The sequence below is a fragment of the Mauremys mutica genome, chromosome 11, assembly GCF_020497125.1.
Source record: "Mauremys mutica isolate MM-2020 ecotype Southern chromosome 11, ASM2049712v1, whole genome shotgun sequence".
Classification (NCBI taxonomy): domain Eukaryota; kingdom Metazoa; phylum Chordata; order Testudines; family Geoemydidae; genus Mauremys; species Mauremys mutica.
The window spans coordinates 69,399,504-69,419,722 of record NC_059082.1 but is presented as its reverse complement, the minus strand read 5'-3'; the positions used below and the strand labels follow the sequence as shown (position 1 = coordinate 69,419,722).

General features: G+C 44.5%; 1 protein-coding gene across 3 annotated transcripts in view; it reads right to left on the bottom strand.

Moving 5' to 3' along the window:
- Window positions 1-20,219, bottom strand: part of VPS35L (VPS35 endosomal protein sorting factor like) — a 119,792-nt gene that overhangs the window by 60,401 nt on the left and 39,172 nt on the right. For all 3 annotated transcript variants that reach the window (XM_044979582.1, XM_044979581.1, XM_044979583.1), the window contains exons 10-16: window positions 14,685-14,781; window positions 11,059-11,106; window positions 9,830-9,923; window positions 6,284-6,361; window positions 5,664-5,786; window positions 3,579-3,625; window positions 1,093-1,204 (exon numbers count right to left, since the gene is read on the bottom strand). In XM_044979582.1, coding sequence (XP_044835517.1) covers window positions 1,093-1,204; window positions 3,579-3,625; window positions 5,664-5,786; window positions 6,284-6,361; window positions 9,830-9,923; window positions 11,059-11,106; window positions 14,685-14,781 — 599 coding nt within the window. The remainder of the gene's footprint in view (window positions 1-1,092; window positions 1,205-3,578; window positions 3,626-5,663; window positions 5,787-6,283; window positions 6,362-9,829; window positions 9,924-11,058; window positions 11,107-14,684; window positions 14,782-20,219) is intronic.

Genomic DNA, 20,219 nt, shown 5'->3' with positions numbered 1-20,219 from the left:
TGGGGGTTTCCCAGGGAGGGGAGACCCAGATTGGTGGGGTACTACCAGGGGCAGCACCCCAGTTAAAGGGGCACCGGGGTCCAGGGAGTGACACGGGGCCAAGAGGACGCTCCTGGCTGGAAAAAGAGCTAATTCCCAAGGACAACCAGCAGGAGGCGCCGCGGGGGTGAGTCCGCTCGTCTACAGTCTCCATGTACCGACGCCACGGTGCTGGGTACTGGTTCAGAGCAGCATGCCAGGGTCCGGGCCTGCGCCAACTCGATGTCCCTTTCTTTTTTGGTCTGGGGCTTGAACGACTTGCAGATCTTGCACCTTTCGCTGATATGGGTTTCTCCCAAGCAGCACAGACAGTCCGCGTGTGGGTCACTCCTTGGCACAGAGAGCCTACAGGAGCCACACGACTTAAATCCCGGGGCTCGCTAACGAACTAAACTAACTGAAATAGCTAACTGACTACAGGTACTAATGAATGAACGAACAGCTCTGGGGACAAGCTACAGCTAAGCTGGAGCTGAGCAGTTCCGACGCACCTTCACAGGCAGCAAGAAGGAACTGAGTGTGGGGGGAGCACGCAGCTCCCCTTATACTGTGCCAGGTAGGCGCCACTCCAAGGGTCACGGGGGGCACTCCCCCCCTACAGGTACTGCTAGGGGAAAAACTTCTGGCACCGGTGCACGTGGCGAGCGCACACACCTACTGTGGAATACACATGAGCGATCACTTGAAGAAGCAGCCACAATTAGTTAATTCCCAGCACTTCTTTCCAGCACTGGGATTGACTGGCTAATAAGGGCCCCTTCCTTATTACAAATAAACTGCAACAGGCCTCTTTTTGATCCATTCACTGCTGCTGCAGAAGAGATCGTTTTTGTCTCCATTCACACTGGATCCCTCCCACTCAAAGGATTCAGGACCCAGGAATGAAACAGGAATAGAAATTACTTTATGTTCTAGATCTTAAATCACCTTATTCTACACAGCATAGAGTTCCCATTTTTTAATCCTGTGTGAACTATCTAAACAACTAGCTAAAAGTATAAAGCACTCAGCAAGATAATGAATAAGGAGTGCTTTCAATTGCAAAAAACTTACCTTGGGGAATCCAGATTCATCGCACTCTTTAATCATGCCAATAAAATCCATAGATCTTGCAGCAATAAACTCTGCTCTGAATGCTGACATCACTGAATTCAACAGCAAGGCACTAAAAGGAACAGGACACAAATCAGTGCAGATCACCCTAAATTAAGCCACTTTTCATTGTCTAGTTTACACTAATCTGAACTTCAAAGAATGATTACATATCACTCCATTTCTGCTTTTTAAAAAGGGTTACCACCACCCATTTGGGTGATGGGTTGATCAAGGGTTGGCAAAACAAGAAAATATTAAATTTGACAATGCCACACTTAACTGCAGGATATGTAGAAAACCTCAGCCTGTACTTTCTTTGCTTAACTCCAAGGAAAACATAATTTAATTGTTTTTAAAATAAATTTTACATTAGATTTCTTACATAAAGATCAACTTTCTTCCAAGCTGAGAGCACATTTTCTTATAATGCTGGCACATCACTCACCAAGCTGGAGACCATTGGCTATTCAGTAAAAAAGGAACAGTAATATTGGGGTAGTCTTTGTACATTTGCTGAACTATTCTATATTCTTCTTCTGTCTGAAGTCCCTACAATTGAAAGTATCTTTTGGGATGGCGACAACCTCTATTGCAGCTTTGTTGCATTAACTAAGCTGTTGTTGCGAGGCTGATTTCTACTAAATGAGCTGGTAGAACAGAAATAAATCCATACCATTATAGTAAAGGTGATTATTATTGTCTACAGATGTAATAATTGAAACCTAAAATTTATACTGTAAATTAGCTGTTGAAGAGGCAATCCAGTGTACTTCACTTCAGAAAAAGTAACTCAATTTGACACAGCATTTAAAAACAAACATTCAGGGCCAAATTGCACACCTTCCATGTTGACTTGTAACCCCAGCAGAGTTGACACTCAGTCCTTCATTCCTTTGAAGTCAATAAAGTGAATACTGTGCAATTTACTGTGTGTGGGTCTTTTGCAGAACAGAAGTGAACAGGATTACAGTGATTAGCACTTAGTAGGAATTTGCCCTTGGCCTTGTCCACACATTTCCATGCCACCAGCTGTTGTCCACAGCATGTTGCACAAGTTTGCTGCTACCTTTTACCGAGAGATGGCTGAATTTTAGTGATATTGCACGTATGTAGTTTGTGAAGAGCTTGGGATTCAAAATTTAGCAATGAAAATCACTACGTAAATCTAAAATATCATTCAACGAGGTGCATGTAAGAGGGCAGAAATTTGCCTATTGTGTTGTTAACCTACAAAACAATGGCCAGAGCTGGGTTATTCAATTTCCATTAGCTACATTGTGTAAGCGTTTAAAAAGTCAAAAATAGACTGAAATTAGCACTTCATTAAAACACATAGGAAATTTCTCAGCTCTCTTGGTGCTACATTGTGAAATTCTCCTTGCTGCAAAACAAACAAGAGAGCTGGGCACAGACTAAGCAGAAAATCTGTCTTCACAACCCAAAATATTAGAAACTATTCAATTTAAAGACAAATGCTGTAGAATGGACCAAAAATCTTTAGACAGAACCTAATACAGTGGAGTCTAAAAAGCATGATTTTTGCCCCCATTAAAGCGATGTAAGAGTGTCCTCACCCCTGATTTTGAGTCAAACTTCTCCACTCTTTAACTTACTGTAACACCAAACATGAGACTATCTTTCTTTTGGTTAAAAGGGTAATGCATTTCCGGCTCTTCACTCAAAGCAGATTACACTAGCTCAGCATGCAGCAGAAAATTTAATCAGGTTTGCAAACAATTTTCACAGATCTTCTCCTTGCCCCCCAATAAACCAAACTGAAACCAACCAGTACAACTTGGGCCAAACCATGCTCACACAATTCAGAAAGAGGATTCAAGACTAGCAAGTAACTTTCTGAATCAGTCACTAAATACAGGTAAGCCTGTTCAGACCAGGCCAAACCACATTCCAGTTCAGGTTAATGTATGGAGATGGGATGAATTGTATTTGAAAACCATTTTCTGCTCATTTTTCTAGTTCAGATAGGGACTAAGTTAACTAGAAATGAATGCACATCCTTCCTGAGACAGGCTAGCTTTAAAATGGCACTGTTCAGTCACCTGCTCTGCAGCCTCCCTCACACAAGTATACACATACTGGCCAATTGCCAAAAGTAAAAAAGAGGAACAGAAGAAAATGTTGTATGTGTAGTTCCTAAAGGAAATGACTAGGAGCACAAAGTATCATGGGGTTTAATCCTAGCTGAACTCTGGCTCATCTGACAATTGGGTCAATTAATTTTTTTGCCACAGCCAAACCCACTGAAATTTTGGGTGGAAAAAAAAAATTCAGGGAGCACAGATACTACATCTCAGTTTTAATAGTTTAATAAAGTACTCCTGCAAAAAATAAAATGAGAAACATTATACAAAGAACTGGATTATAAGAGTGTAACACAAGAATTAGATTTCTGACTCATGGTCTGTTGACCATGCAGTACTTACTTGTTCCCCAGTTTCTTGCATCTCTCCATCATCTCGGTAAGCAGAATCTATAACGGTGATTTCATTCAAATTAAGAAGTGTGGACCACACAAATAAAACATCCTCACAGCTTTTGGTAAACTGTACATTAACTAGAAGTGAATTTCATTACCTAGCAACTACGTTCCAATAATCTTAACACTACATCTAGTCAAAAGAAAATATTGTGGGTGGTGCAATATACAACAAATATATTGCATGAGTATAGTAACATTTTAATCTGACTTGCTACTTTATTTTATAAAAAGTCAAGTTTCCAGGTCTTTAGTCATGTCTAGAAAAGGTTCTCTCTCTGAAAAATGACAAGTTCAATTACCTCTGGCAAGAGAGGGGAATACCACTAGCTCTTTACTGCAGAATGCAGACACACTGATTGAAGTTTTAAGTAGCTTGTTGGCCATGTTAAGCAATTACAAAGCCCACAGCTTACCAATTTTTTCCTCACTAGCTTATTTCAGCATGACAAAAGAAACTGAATAGAATCAGATCAAGAAAGCAAGATGATACCAGCCAACACGACAGTAAGAAAACGCAGTATTGACTATAAATTTAAATGTTCTCAATTGTGCTTTAATATAATTGCTTATTATTATTATTTCCAATATACATATATTTTTCCTGTGTACAAGAGTTTAAAAATGTATGCTTAGATCTATTGGGGTTTAGTCTATTCTTCTCTAAATATGAGAGAGCTGATTTCTAAGAAGATTATTTTTAAACAAGCCTTTAAACAAGCAGGCAATCACAGCAGATTTAAAGTTCTCCCCATGACTGGACTTCCTTCAGCTTTCCTCTCAAATGATGAAGTGTTGTAATGTCTCCTTCAAAATTAATTTCTGTCTCAGACTATTTTTAGACTGATTATAACATTATGTTGATCATGTTTATAAATAAAAAAAGGTGCAATTTGCATCACTAAGTTGATAAAGCAGTGCAAAGAACAGCATCATGGGGTTCTGATGCAAAATCAAAGATCTCTAGATTGGTCCCAGGAGACATGTTCTGCAGAGTCCTGTACAAAGCAATCAGATGTGCATTTTGGTGTGGGTGAGGTTTCACCTTTAAAATGTCTTTAGCATCTTCATTATTTAAAAGCATTTATATTATTTAGATTCTACACAATCTGTAAACATGTACCACAACAAGAATGGCTTTATATTGGCTCTACTCATTTAATTATTGTTAAGGCCTGTTAGCACTTCTTTCAAACATACACCTATTACCCCTAGGCTGCCCTTGATTTGCATTACTTAAACTTTGCCCAATCTTAGAAAATATGGTTTATTATTATTATTGTGGTTGAGATAAAATTTCCCAATCACTTGTTCTGGTGCAAATTTTGATTACCGCTAGTACTATATTTTTATCCCAAGAGTCATATCAGACAGAGAAGAAGTTGCCTACTTTTTATTTACTTATACCCACAGTTGTGCTTCTGCACCTCTGAAAGGGAAATCTAGAACTTAGTTTTTATAAGAAACTTCCAAGTTTTCATCAGCTTTGTGGAATAACAAAGTTGACTTATTTTAGTCCATCGTGTAATATTACATTTATTCTTTAACTTTGCCTTATAATTTTAAACTTAATATCTACAACTAAAAATAATTATGAACCCACTTATGCCTCCTTCACTATGGTTTTGTTTTTACACTTACTAGTCCTTTCACATTGGCCTTTTTGCCTTTTCAAGTACTCTCACTGGAAACTATTTATGGTTACTTAGAATGTAGAATTTATGGTTACTTAGAATGTAGGCACTTCAGAGAATTGCATGTATCTTAGCTAGCTATGTAAAGCCTCGTGTATATTTACAGCACTATAACTATATTTGTTAATAACATTACTCACATAAGCTTTGGTCATTTTTCAATTCAAGTTTGAATATAGCATCCTAGGTCCTGCATCAATATGTACTACCACTAAATAGCCTAGTAATGAACAATTACCATAGGAATCTATAATATCTTTTAAAAATCAGATATTGTATATGTTCTTTGTTCCAGTTAACTATCAAGCATTTATTTACATGGTGAATATGTCATTTACCTCGGGAGCACGGTACGCAATACACTGTAAAATCCAATCTATAGCAGGAGAGTAGAGAGTCAAATACAATGGAATCTCCACACACTGCACTACCAGCTGATTCTGAACAGTATCTCCATGCATCTGTAAAGAAAGTAAAAGATGAAAGAGCTGCCATCGTGGGGAAAAAGGTGTCTGGCTGGGGCTACGAGAAACTGGAAACAAAAAACTTCAAGTTACAGGTTTACTGAAAGCTTTGAGAGACCAGGGTCACTGAATTACAGAGTATGCTCAACAAGTATTCTGCATATTTTCCTGAATTTGGAAAAAATATACAGTGGACACTATTTAAAATTTGGGCATACACCATGTACAGTAGATATTTTAACTACAATATGTGCAGTATTTCCCATTCTAAATATAGGAACTACCACAGTAAAGGTAAATAGTGCAGTCTAGTAAACATCAATTTTGCTGGTGACATCTATTGGATGGTGAAATTACATTTTTTTCAGATTCACAGTTACAAAAATATTTACAACTCTAGATTCAAGCACTTTTAAAGGGATTTGTAAAAAGCATTTTCACAATGCTCAAGGAACATCCTTATTTCATCACTCAGGCAATACATATTTGCTTACTTGCTTAAATGTTAGAAGGAAGTCAAAAAAATTCTTGTTAAGGCTTTCTTTAAGATGAGGAGCCACTTCCATCCCAACCTAGATTCAAAGAAAGAGGAAAAATTGTATTTGTACCACTTACCATCCTCCTTCAGCTATGAAATAGGAGTTATTCACCAGGCAATAAGTATATTCACACACATATCAATAAGATGAAGATACTATAGCAGAGTACTGAACAGAGTGCATTTTGCCCACCGTTATCCCTGCCTCACTAGGAAGTGATATTATGGCCCCGTCCACTGAGACGAGAACTGTGCTAGCTACTACTGTGTTTAAACGAGGTTGTTGAGAACAGGTCCTAGTATGGTGCTCATAACCAGCACAGGGAGCACTACAAAAATAAAACCTAGCATTAGCATAACCTAGCATTATAATGTTAGGAAAAGCCAGATTTAAGGCTGCCCTTTGGTGCATCCATTCTTTGCACTGAATGAAGCAGGGGTCCTGTGGAAAAAATAGTACAGGACCGTGTAATTAAAGACTATTGTAATGCATAAACATGTAGGGGGTTGAATTAAGGGGTCACAGGCAATTTTAACTCTGGCCTTTCCTAATTCTTGAGTGCTTGATTTTGCAACCTAAAATAATGACTTTTTAATGCAGGAGGGTTTTTTTACTGTAATTTCTTTACTATAATTGTTTTTTTAGAAAAGAAAGAAGGTAAAAAAAATTATGTGCAAGTGTAAGAGAAGAGAAACTGGAATACAAATAACTCATGAAAAAAGCAATAAGTCAGTTATGTTAAAAAAAAAAACCCAAAAACCAGCTTCTAAGACGCCTCTCCTACACTTTGCTCACCCAAAGCCTGAACATGAGAGGTGCCTGCCACTCCCACTGACTTTGTCAGGAGCTGCAGGTACCCAGCACTCGCCCAGACCAAGCATCTCTAGCTTTTATATTTTGTTTCTATTTGAGTCATATAAGCTTTAGAAAAATACACTGCCCTATGCACTTTCCACAGAGAGAGCTGGTTCTTTGATTCAATTCAACAGCAGAGATACCTCTATACAGTGATGGTGCTGCTTTACAGAGCTTATTTGTACCTGCACTACAGCTTCATTATTTATTCTAAAATTTCAGAGAATGGTCTAGACATCAGTTGTCAGAACCCCACTGATTTTGGGGAAAACTGGGAAACTGAAAAGGCGGGGGAAGGGGATATATGTAGCTGCTACCATCTGACTAGCACAGCCACAGCTTTCAGCACCTACGCAATTGTCTGTTGATCAAACAAGTGGTTGATGGCAACCATTAATACCTTCCAGCACAACAGCAACCCCCATCTCACCTCTGCTCATCCTCCCCAATAGAGTTTAATAATCATCCAGGGTGTCGTGATTATCTCCCAGACAGAAAGAATAATAATGATGGGGAGGGGCTGGTGGAGCACACACCTGGCATAGGGGGAGGGAGAATGGGACACACAAAACTCCTTGGGGAACAACTGGGGGGGCAGGGCAGACAGACTCTGGCATCAGGATGAGAATGGGGGACCCTGCTGTTACGAGGGGGGGGGGGGATGGGGATGCACAAAGAGCCCTTACCATAGGGCAGTGGTTCCCAAACTTTAACAACCTGTGAACCTCTTTCACTAAAATGTCAAGTCTAGCGAACCCCTCCTAAAAATGAATATTTCCAGGGATTTTCTCCTTTACCCGAGTATAAATTATAAAAGCAGTGATCTTGGAAATATAAAATTTGTTTTTATGACATGCTTATTATTTATCATCACAGTATTTTTATTACATTATTTAAAACAGCAACACTCTTCCAAGACCTCACTTTTGTAGCTTGTATCACTTTGACTAAGCCTGTTATAAGACAAGGCTCCTATGTCTCATCAAGGAGCATCAGATGTGAAGCAACATGAAGGTATTTAAGAAGCCAACTCAAAAAGAGTTCCTCCTACACAAGCATTCAGGGCTTGAGCAGTCCAGGCAAACAATGCACGTTACAACAAAGCTTAAACTTGTTCTTCATAATAATTTTAAAAACAATACTAGCTGCCTATTTAAGTTTAAAAAACAGCAAAAAAATATCCACCTCCCTTTCCATTTCTTATAAGGAGTCTTGAAGTTTAAATCTCCTCAGTGTGATAGATATACTTGCTTCAATCTGCTTAGCTCTTGGACGTCCAGGGGCTCCAGGCTGCTGGCCCCGTGCTGCCCGGGGTTCCTAGGAACAGCTCTGTCCGCCATTAGGCAATTTTTTTCCCTGAGAACCCCCTGTAACATTTCGCAAACCCCAGTCTGGGAACCACTGTCATAGGAGGAAGAATGGGGATCCTGGAATGGGGGAACACAGAACTCCCTTATGTGGAAAATTGGGAGGACCTTATATGAGGGAAGGAGGGGCACACAGAGCACCTAACATGGAGGGAGGAATGGGGGACCATGGTATGGGAGGAGGGGGATTTAGGGTGCACACAGAAGCCTTGGCAGGCGGTGATTGGAGGGAGTTGCAGCAAGTCCCTGAAATAGAGGGGGAAGGGAGAGTGGCACACAGGGAGCTTATAGGGGAAACCAAGAAGCCGCTAGTGCATGTAATAAGCTCAGCCTACGCAAGATACAAAGTGTGCAACCCCCTAGTTTTTAAAACACGACATAAAATTAACTCTTTTTCATCATGGAACTCATCAAGCCATCCTCCAAAAGCAAATGCTCTCATGGCATCAACAGGGAGACAATGAATTCAAGTAGAATGAAAGCTTGTATGGTACCTCTGAAAAGCCATGCTTTGCACTCACATAGCAGTCTGGAATACCACAAAGCTACAAGCTTTCTTTATGACTCAGTCCCCAATTTTCCTCTTTCCTCAGGAGGGAGTACTGGCAAGACAAGCTTGGAAAATTAGTTTTTAATTACTATGATTATTATAGGCAATTATGCAGCAGGTTTTCAAATTGTGATTATAATGGAAAAGTTATCCTGTCTTGCAATTTTCTAAGAGGAGGAACAGGAATGCTTTTTAGGTCAGAGAAAAGCTGCCACTAATTAAAATCAGGGCCACCCAGAGGATTCAGGAGGCCTGGGGTCTTCGGCGGCGGGGGGCCCCCACTTCGGCGGTAATTCGGTGGCAGGAGGTCCTTCCGCTACGGGACCCACCACTGAAGTGTCCTGAAAACCTGCGGCACAGGCCTCCCACCGCCGAATTGCCGCCGAAGACCCAGCACTTCAGCGGCGGGGGGTCCTTCCGCCCCAGGGCGGAAGGACCCCCCGCCACCGAATTGCCACCAAAGACCCAGAGTGAAAGAAGCTCTGGGGGCCCTGGCCCTGCGAGAGTTTTCTGGGGCCCCTGAAGCGAGTGAAAGGACCCCGCTCCAGGGGCCCCAAAAAACTCTCGTGGGGGCCCCTGCAGGGCCCAGGGCAAATTGCCCCACTTGCCCGCCTCCCACCCCGGGCGGCCCTGATTAAAATCTTCCTTTACTGCAGCCTCACTTGCCACTAAGAGAGAAATATACCATTGATACAAACTCACTTTAAATAATGTTAAATGGTCGCCTACCCTGCACAGGTACGCTCTTGCATAGACTGCAACCAGTGGATCTCCAATTCCTCTAATCATAGCTGTTAGTCGCGGGAGACATTCTGAAATTCCCCTGTTAAGATTTTTTAAAAATTAAATGTTGAAGTTTAAGAATTGCTCAGAGCACCACAATACATACTATGACTTGAAAGGCTGCATTATTAAATTTACATTGGAGCAAGAATTCGAGGAACCAAGGAAAGTCATACTAGCACGAAGTCTAATTTAGACATAAAATGTCACTAGTCCCCTAAGTAACATATTAGACATGAATTCTGCTACTTACCCTTAGGAGCAGCCAGGCTATGTACTGGAGAGTTGCAAAGAGCTGGGGGACTGATGGAAGGAAAGAAGCCTTTCCTCTAGACTGGAGAAGCTGGAGCTTCTCTCTGGTTGCAATGCAGCCTCAGGGATGCAGCAGCCCAAAAGCCTCAGAGGCAGTGGATCTATTATGGCCAGGGTATCTCCTAGTCAGTCACAGATCCACTGGCCGCACTTCACTCCCAATTTCACCTGCTATGGTTATAAGGAGGGACTCACCACAGAGCTGTTGCATGCACGTCATGTGGGATGCTAATACTCCTCCTGCCCCTCCAGCACACACCTGCACTGGCACAAGTGGGAGCAGGCCCATACTGGGAGGCCCAAAAATAATCAAGCTGTCATTGTAGAGCCATTGAGATTATAGTATTCATTTTAGCAATTAACTAAAAAGGCCCATTAGTCTTGAAGGGCTATTTTTAAAACAATATTGATTCAGTTCTGCTTGGAGCCTATTCCCCGCTGCTTTCCAGGCTCATTGCCTCTGCCTTGTATCCCCACCTTGCCTTTAGCCTGGTTACTGACCTACCTATTTCTCTCGCTGTGTTACCCTCTCCTTTACCTTCAGCCACCTCCCATCAATTTTGCTTTCCTTTCAGTTTTGTAAACCCCACCCTCCTCCCCCCAAAATGCTTGAACTTCCATTCAGACTACAGTTATGCAAGTGATCTGAGTGGATGCATCAGTATGTCACCACCTGTGCTAATATTCTACCTTGATGGGATTCGTATCAGGAGCCCAAAGCAATCAATATTGCCTCCTCCAAAAGCACAGAAGATTCCTGCCATTATTGATAATGGAACTTGCATACTTAATTCCCTACATACTACTTTAACATGTACCCATTTGTTGGCTGTCCATATTTATTAACTGCATGTTAGCCTTACGTTTTGGACAGAAACTTGTTGCATTTCAATATTGCTGCTTCCACATAGCTACAACAAAACCAAGTTAAGGAAAAAAATTCCAAGATGTACTCCTTGTAAGAAAAACAAAACTACTCCAGGGACAGACTGAAAATATCCTGTAATATACTGAGCCAACCTTATGGAATTAAGATAACCCTAATTCAATAAGGTTTCATTTAAGCCCATTTGGGGTACACGGTATGTACATTAATGTGTTGTTGGGGCAGTAGGGTTGCCAGGTGTCCGGTTTTCAACCGGAACGCCCAGTCGAAAAGGGACCCTGGCAGCTCCGGTCAGCACTGCTGACCAGGCTATTAAAAGTCCAGTCAGCAGGGCAGTGGGGCTAAGGCAGGCTCCACATGGCTTCCAGAAGCAGTGGCATGTCCCCACTCCAGCACCTACACTTCCGTACACTGCCACTGCCCCAAGCTCCAGATCTGCAGCTCCCATTGGCCAGGAACAGCAGCGAATGGGAGCTGCGGGGGCAGCATCTGCAGACAGGCCGCATCTCCGCGTAGGAGCCAGAGGGAGGACATGCCACAGCTTCCAGGAACTGCTTGAGGTAAGCACCATTCAGAGACTGCATCCCTGACCTCCTCCCGCACCCCAGACCCCTGCCCCAGACGTGATCCCCCTCCCATCATCCAAACCCCTCGGCCCCAGCCCACAGCACCCTCCTATACCCCAACCCCTCATCCCCAGCCCCACCTCAGAGTCTGCACCCCCATCTAGAGCTCTCACACACCCCATCCCTCTGCCCCAGCCCAGAGCTCCCTCCCACACACCAAACCCCTCAGCCCCCCTCCTACACCCCAAATCCCTCATGCCTAGCCCATCAGAGGCCTCATCCCCTCCCACACCCCAAAACCCCCTGAGCCAGCCCTGTGAAAATGAGTGAGTGAGGGTGGAGAGGGTGAGCGACAAAGGGAGGGAGGGAAGAAGGGAGGGAGTACGGGCGGGGCTCAGAAGAGGGGCTGGGCAAGGGTATTCAGTTTTGTGCAAATAGAAAGTTGGCAACCCTATGTGGCAGTGTATGTACCTTTTCTAGTAGGGAGGAGGAATGCTAACGTACTTCCTCCACTGTCAACCCTTTGAAGTCAGCCCCTATAGATGCATATACTGGTTCAAATTGGATTCTCCAGAGACTAACAGACAAAGGAAATACTTTTGGATAAAAGTCTGGGGAGGGGTTAATCCGTCTCCAGCCTTCTTCCTGCTCCAGCAAAAGGACTCCTGGTCCACGCAGGGCCTCAGGCCTTAGGGGAGGATTGTAAAAACTTGGCCTATGAGGCCTCATAAGTCTGGGGGCTTGTTCTGAGTCAGGATGCTCTGATGAACTTGTAACTATAAGCAGTAGTGAGCTGCAGCCGATTCACAAGAACCGGTTGTTAAATTTAGAAGCCAGTGTAGAACCAGTTATTAAAGGGGCTTGCGGGTGGGCAAACTCTGGTCCGCGGGCCACATCCGGCCCACGGGACTATCCTGTCCGGCCCGCCTGAGCTCCCAGCTGGGGAGGCTCCCCCAGCCCCTACCCCCGGTTCCCCCCACCCTCACAGAGCGCCAGCACACCGCGCCACTGGCGCCAGCGCTCTGGGCAGCTCTGCAGCTCCTGCCACTTTGAGCAGCATGGTAAGGCGGTTGGGCCGGGGCTGGGAGGAGGGATTGGATAAGGAGCCGGAAGCGGTTGGAGGGGGCGGAGGTTCTGGGGGGCTGGGCAGTCAGGGAACATGGAGGTTGGGTAGACGTGGGAGTTCTGGGGGTCTTTCGGGGTGGTGGTGGATGGGGTCGGGGCACTGAGGGGACAGGGAGTGGGGCAAGTTGGGTAGGGTGGGGGGTCTCGGGAGGGAGTGGTCAGGGGACAAGGAGTGGGGGGGTGTTGATAGGTTGCGGGTTCTGAGGGGGCCAGTCGGGGGCAGGACATGGGTTGGGGTCGGATGGGGGGGACGGGACAGGCACATGGGGCTTGTACTCACCACGCAGTTCCCTACTGGGTCTTCAGCGGCACTTCAGGGTGTGCGCGTGTGTGTGTGTGTCTTCACTTGGTCTGGATGGAGGACCCGCCGCTGAAAACCCGGAGCGAGTGAAGACCCCCCCTGCTGCCGAGGACCCGGTAGGGAACCGGTTATTAGGATTTTGGGATCTCATCACTGACCGTAAGGATGACCCTTGGATGGGGTATTAAAAGACTGGACTTGCCAGAGCCCATGTGAGAGCTGGGTTGAACTCTGGTAAGCTTATTAGTGTGCATGTAAGTTCTTTTATTCTTTTTAATATGACTGCTCTGTAATGCTTCATATCTTAAGAATAAAGTAGGCTTGCTTAGAAAGAGCTGCATGGTAACATCTCTGTAACAATTACATTGTTATCCGTCTCTGAAGAGAGAACAAGCAGGTGTCCCTGTGAAACCTTTCTGTGCTGGAATTACATAGTGAAGGCAGGGGAACTGTGCAACCTGAGACTATCCCAGTCAGAAGGGGGTGGGAGACACACACACACGTCTCCACTCAAGAGAGGAAACAGCTGGGGAGCTGACGGCCAAGAGTGGGTGCCATGCCCTTGCTAAGCCACTGAGGGGAAATACAGGTACAGTTGCCCTGAACTGTGACAACTCCCTGACTATGAAATGAATTTCTCTTGGGCACCACATGGTAAGGGTATTCTAACACCTAATATCGTTAACTGCACTACTTGTTTTGTGGCTTTTATAGGTTTCCCATTTAGTTTTCAAATATGTCCAGTTTATAGCATGTAAACTCAACTTAATAAACCATCATCACGTGCTGCCATGCCTCACCACCACGGCACTCAGCCTACAGAACCACATGATTCAAAGAATTCGAAAAAACTTCAAAGCTCAAAATCCAAACAAAACTAAAGGGGTCAATATAAAAAGGGAGAAGAAAGGGCTGGGAGAAGACGTTCAACATGGGGTTACCAGAAATTTTGGAAGTTAACAGGTCTGTGTTACCATTAAAACCCTATAGACACTTGGATTTCTGATTCAACTACTACACAATTAAGATTTAGTCCAAGTTCGAATTCACTCTCAGTGCAAGACCGGGGCAGGGACGGTCTTGTTGTTCTGTTTCTATAGTGCCCAGCACAATGGGGTCCTGGACAGACACTATAGTAACAAAAATGATACAATTATAATAAAACAATTGTGAGCTCCATTTGCCTTCCTATTTTGAAGAGAAAAATGGTCCAGCTGTTAGGGTACTAACCTATGTCTTGGGAGATTGAAGTTCAATTTCCTGCTCCACTAAAATCTGACTGTATGACCTGGGTCAAATCACCTAGCCCCTCTGTGCCTCAGTTACTTCCCCATCTGTTAAAAAGATGGTAATAACAGTACTTCACTACCTCACAGGGGTGTTGGTGAAGATAAATACATTAAAGATTGAGAGGTATTCAAACACTGTTGTGATGGGAGGGCATATAAGCACGTAAGATAAACATATTTTCAGACTAGAACCTGAGGTGATAATCATTGTTTAGATTTTCAACATAAACTTCACTACGTTCTCATATTACTTTAATTCCTTTCAAAACTTCAGGCATAATAGTGTACGATTTTGACAGTCAAACTCATTTGAAAAGGATACAATCTGGGAATGAGCTCTCTGATTGAAGCAATCTTGAAGAACCAGTTTAAACAGGTTTCTTTGGCAGTATCATTAACACTTTCTGGAGTAAAATTATCTGTAAAAACAAAGCCAGAGCCAAGCATATTACATTTAGTTCTGAATTAAATTACATTATTACATTTATTTAAAACAGCACATTGAGTATTTCCTTTTAAAAAGAAGTTAAACATACGGTAATGAACTGGACAATGTAATTCTAGGATCTCCTTTCCAGCAATACAGACAACTGCTTGACTGCAAACCCAGAGTGAGCAGCAATGCCGGTTCCCAGAGCTCCACTTCTATTTTATAGTAATATTGATTTATTTCATTTGGTCTAACTCCTGATGTCAACCCAATAGCTCATAACATATATTGTTATTATTTTAGAGCTAGACATGTAACTCCTATGAAATTCTCATACGGAAGAGCTGAGAAATAGTGCTCTTTATCGTCCTCTCTGCTTTTGTCCCCTTGCACGCTCCCGCTCCTTATGCTCACCTCCTCTAGGGTTGCCAACTTGCCTCACCCCCGCTCCATCCTTTCTCCAAGACCCCACCCCCTCTCATTCCATTCCCCCGTCCCTCCGTCGCTCGCTCTCCCCCACCCTCGCTCAATCACTCATTTTCACTGGGCTGGGGGCCAGTGGGTAGGGTGCGGCAGGGGTGAGGGCTTCGAGTACGGGCTCTGGGGTGGTGCAGGGAGATGAGGGGTTTATGGTGCAGGAGAGGAGCTCAGGGCTGGGACGGGGGGTTGGTGTGCAGGAGGAAGTTTGGGATGTGGGCTCCCCAGAAGCAGTGACAACTCCCTCCAGCTCCCAAGCGGAGGCACAACCACATGGCTCTGCCCATGCATACAGGCATCGCCCCCTCAGCTCCCACTGGCCACGGTTCCTGGCCAATGGGAGCTGCTGAGCTGGTGCGGGGCAGTGCACAGAGCCCCCGTCACTGCCCCTCCACCTAGGAGCCAGGAGATGATGCCGGCAGCTTCCCAGGAGTCGCATGGAGCCTATCTGCACCACCAACCGGACTTTTAATGGCCTGGTCAGCAGTGTTGACCGGAGCTGCCAGGGTCCCTTTTCAGCCAGGCTTTCTGGTCAAAAAAAAATCAGACACGGCAACCCTAACATCCTCCCCTGTAGAAGCCTAAAAATCTCACTTTTTGAGTAGTGGGATTGTGAGAAGAACAAGAAGTGTTGCCCCCTGTCAACCCTCAAAGAGATAACGGGGGATTCTTAAGAAATTAATACATAACTCTATAGATCGGGCTACAGATTAGCACCACAGATGGGACCCCGATGGGTGCACAGGAACAATCTCCCTATCTAGGATAGGAACTAATTTAACTAATCTCTCAGTCAGAATTTAATGCTAGTCAGAAACACTGCAACTCACCAGGGAATTCCTCTTTTTCCTCAGTCGTTTCTTTTCTCTGTTTCTTTGTCTCTAGTACACTACTTCTACTTTTCTTAGCTGATTAATAACAGGTACATGAGCTACATCCGCAGATACCTAACCACAAGAAGGCCATGATAACGAATTGACGTATATAATAATAAATTGAAATCACTGATATCCTAACCATTCGGAGGACACTCCAACATTAGTAAGGTGAGGATATACAAATAAGGAAAAAGGGGAAAATCCCCTACTGAATATGCATCAAACATAGTGTCATCAGCATAACATATAAAAGTTGCATCGCAGCTTAGAAGCGGAAGGAGATGTAGTCTTTGGGAGGTGCCAGAATGATGGCCACTGGTAATGAGGGGGAAGGTGATGGTGATGAGGAAGATGATGGCTAACATGATATGAGTATATGGATGTGCAGATGTACATTCTGCAGCAACTTTATCTGACTGAGTTGGGTGTTTGTGACTGTGGTAAATATTATAATAAACTATTTGTAAATATAGAGGAGTTCCTATAGTGTGAATGTTGCAACTGTGCACATCGGGGTTCCCAACTATACAATAATTTGAATAATACTGGGTCCGATCTTGGGACAAGAACCTGTCAACCCTCAATACTTGGGGTTTCAGTTGAGCCACTTATCTGTTAAAAGTTCACGGGCCTCAAGCCTTATACTAACTTGCCAGCCTGCTTCTTCATTTCATCCGGCCATGGCAAATCTCTGCACTGTGGGCCGGAAGCCCCAGGTCTCGGTGCCCCCTGCAGGGCTGGAGCCATGAGTGCCAGCTCACCCTGCTGCAGGGGGAAGCTGGGGTTGCCAGGCCATTAAAAGTCCATGCAGCTCCCAGAAATGACACACGTCTCTGCAGCCCCTAGGAGCTGGGGTGATCAGGGAAGCTCTGCGCACTGCCCCCACCCCCAGTGCTGGCTCCGCAGCTCCCATTGGCCAGGAACCATGGCCGATGGGAGACGTGGGGGCGGCGCCTGCGGGCACAGGCAGCGCGCACCGAACAGAGTCGCCTGGCCCCTCTGCCTAGGGGCTGGACATGGGGGCCACTTCTGGGAACAGAACAGAGCCAGGGCAGGCAGAGAGCCTGCCTTAGCACCGTTGCGCAACCGACCGGGAGCCGCCTGAGGTAAGCGCCAGCCAGAGCTCGCACCCTGAACCGCCTGCCCCAGGTCAGAATCCCCTCCCACACTCAAACTCCCTCCTGGAGCCCACACCCGGAACCTCCTCCTGCACCCCAATCCCAACCCTGAGTCAGCTCCCACACTCCAAATCCCTTGGCCCCAGTCCAGAGCCCCCTCCAGGACCCCAAGCCCCTCATCCTCAGGCCCATCCCAGAGCCCACACCCCTAGCAGGAGCCCTCGTCCCCTCCCACACCCCAACCCCATGTCCCAGCCTGGAGCCCCGTCCCACACCCTGAACCCCTCATTTCTGGCCCCATCCTGGAGCCTAGGGAAAGCCCCGAGCCTCCACACCCCACTCACCCCCACCATGGGGCTGGAGCCATGAGTGCTGGCTCCCCCTGCTGTGGGGGGAGGCCCTGAGCCTCCGTGCCCCCCCACAGGCTGTGTGGGGTCCGCGACTGATTTTTTCTGCATGTCAGTGGCCCTGATAGAAAAAAGGTTCCCCACTCCTGTCTTACAGTATACAGGCCTGTAGGGTCCTTGAATTACTGTTGAATATAATAAAAGCAGAATATAAAGCAGTTAATATAATAAAGGCAAGTTAGCCCACTGGGCTACACCTCAAACTTTCTTAACTTGCATACTGAAATCCTGTTGGTTAAAATTAAACTCTCTCAAGTCATTAGGGAGAGAATGTGGTAAAAAAACTGACTTGCAGTCACAACTCCTGAGCTCTATTACCAGATAGGACATGAGCCCAGTGTGTGACTTCAGACAAGCCACTGAACTACTGTGTCCCTATTTACTCATCTAACAGAGATGTTGCCTAGCTTACTTCAGGTGTATAAAAAAAAAAATTTGCGAAACATCAACCAACATTACCAGAAGCAAAACACCCAGAGTCAAAGTTCTGAACCAACAAGCAAACCTAACACTTAAGGACCAAGATCTACGAACACATTACAATGAATATGCAGTGTTCCTGACACAGACTGAGGTCTCTGTCTGAGGTCTTACAAATTTACTTGTAAGATTCCCTATAGTTTCATTTTTAAAGTACCCCCAAAACCTGCTGGTTTTACACCATTGGCACACAATACTTTCAAACGGTTTCATCATTACTGACAAAGTTAAAAAAAAAAAAGACTTGCTCTGTGTGACAGCTGCATTGCCAAGTATTGTGGGATTCACTCCACATTTCAAGGAAAGGCACTCTTTGACACACTTCAAATAATAATGTTGACAAGGAAATGTCTATATTCCAATGGAGTGTTTAATAATCTAGAAATGGAAGCCTCATAATACCGCCACTGTTAAATTTGAGAGCTGTAGCAAAAAGTGAAAAATCCTTAATCAAATTCAGCTTCATGGGAAATGCTAACTAGTGATGGATAATTCCAGACCCCATCCTTTTGCTGATACCTATATTTGTGCTTATACAAGATGAATACCCTCCACTTCCCTCCCAACAAATCTTGTATACAGAAAGTGGCAATGGACATAGATATATGGGCACTGAATGTGAGTCAATAATGTGATTCTGCTGCAAAAAAGACAAATATTCCGGGAGGTGTTAACAGTAGTGTCACATTTTAGGCCTGGTCCACACTAAGTGGGGGGTCGAACTAAGGTACGCAAGTTCAGCTACGCTACTCGAACTACCTTATTTCGAAGTACTCACCCGTCCAGACGCCGCGGGATCGAAGTCCCCCGTTGACTCCGCCACCGCCGTTTGTGGTGGTGGAGTTCTGGAGTCGACAGGAGCACGTTTGGAGTTCGAACTATCCCGTCTAGATTAGACGCGATAGTTTGAACTCCGAGAAGTCGAACTCTACACGTCGACCCGGACGGTAAGTATAGCCATACCCTAAGACATGGGAGGTAATAGTTCTGCTCTATTCAGCATGGGTGAGGCCTCAGCTGGAGCACTGTATCCAGTTTTGGGTGCCACGCTTTAAGAAAGATGTGAAAAAACTAGAGAGAGTACAGAGGAGAGCAACAAAAATGATAAGAGGTTTAGAACACCTGACCTCTGAGGAAAGGTTGAAAGAACTGGCATGTTTAGCCTACAGAACAGAAGAATGAGTGGGGATCTGATAAAAATACTCAAATCTGTTAAGGGCTGTTATATAGGACAGTGATCAATTGTTTTCTGTGTGCACTAAAGGGAGGACAAGAAATAATCTGCTTAATTTGTAGCAAAGGATATTTAGGTTCGATATTAAGAACAATCTTTCTAACTTTAAGGATAGTTAAGCACTGGAACAGGTTAAGTGTGGAGGTTGTGGAAACACTGTCACTGGAGATTATTAAGAAAAGGTTAGACAAACTTCTGTCAGGGATGGCATAGGCATACTTAATCCTGCCTCGACATGGGGGGGAAGGAGGAGGAAATGGACTAGACATCTCTTGTGGTCCCTTCCAGCCCTACATTTCTATTATTTCTATGTTGCAGTATTATCCAGCCTCTCTCTCTGGCCTTCCTATCACCATCCAGAATCATCCTGCTTAAAAAGGTGGGGGGAGAGGGAGGAAGGAGAATCTTGGTAAGTCCTAGCTCAGTGCCAAAGTGAAAGGCCCCAAACCTGGAAGTCTTCAGTGCAGATCTCCCACTGGGTCCCAAGATACTTGCAAGACTGTGACCACCCTTGAAGACTATGAGTCTGTCCCTGTTACCATTAACTCAAAGCAATCTTAACAGTAATTTGCAGTAAGACTTTATTTGCATAACCACCCCATTTGGAGCTTGCTGTCTGTTTAATTTGCACCCTGATGTTTCACAGTAAACCATTTAAAAAGTGGCATCTCACCAACCTAGTAATCTTAAAAAGCACAGGCACAGTCCTCTCAGGGGAGAAGACTTCATTTCTCTGTTCTGTGTTTGTTTATATTTCAATCTTTGTAACTTACACCTTTTGATGAATCAGCTTTTTGCAGTATATGCAAAGTATTTCAAAGGGCTCTTCTCTG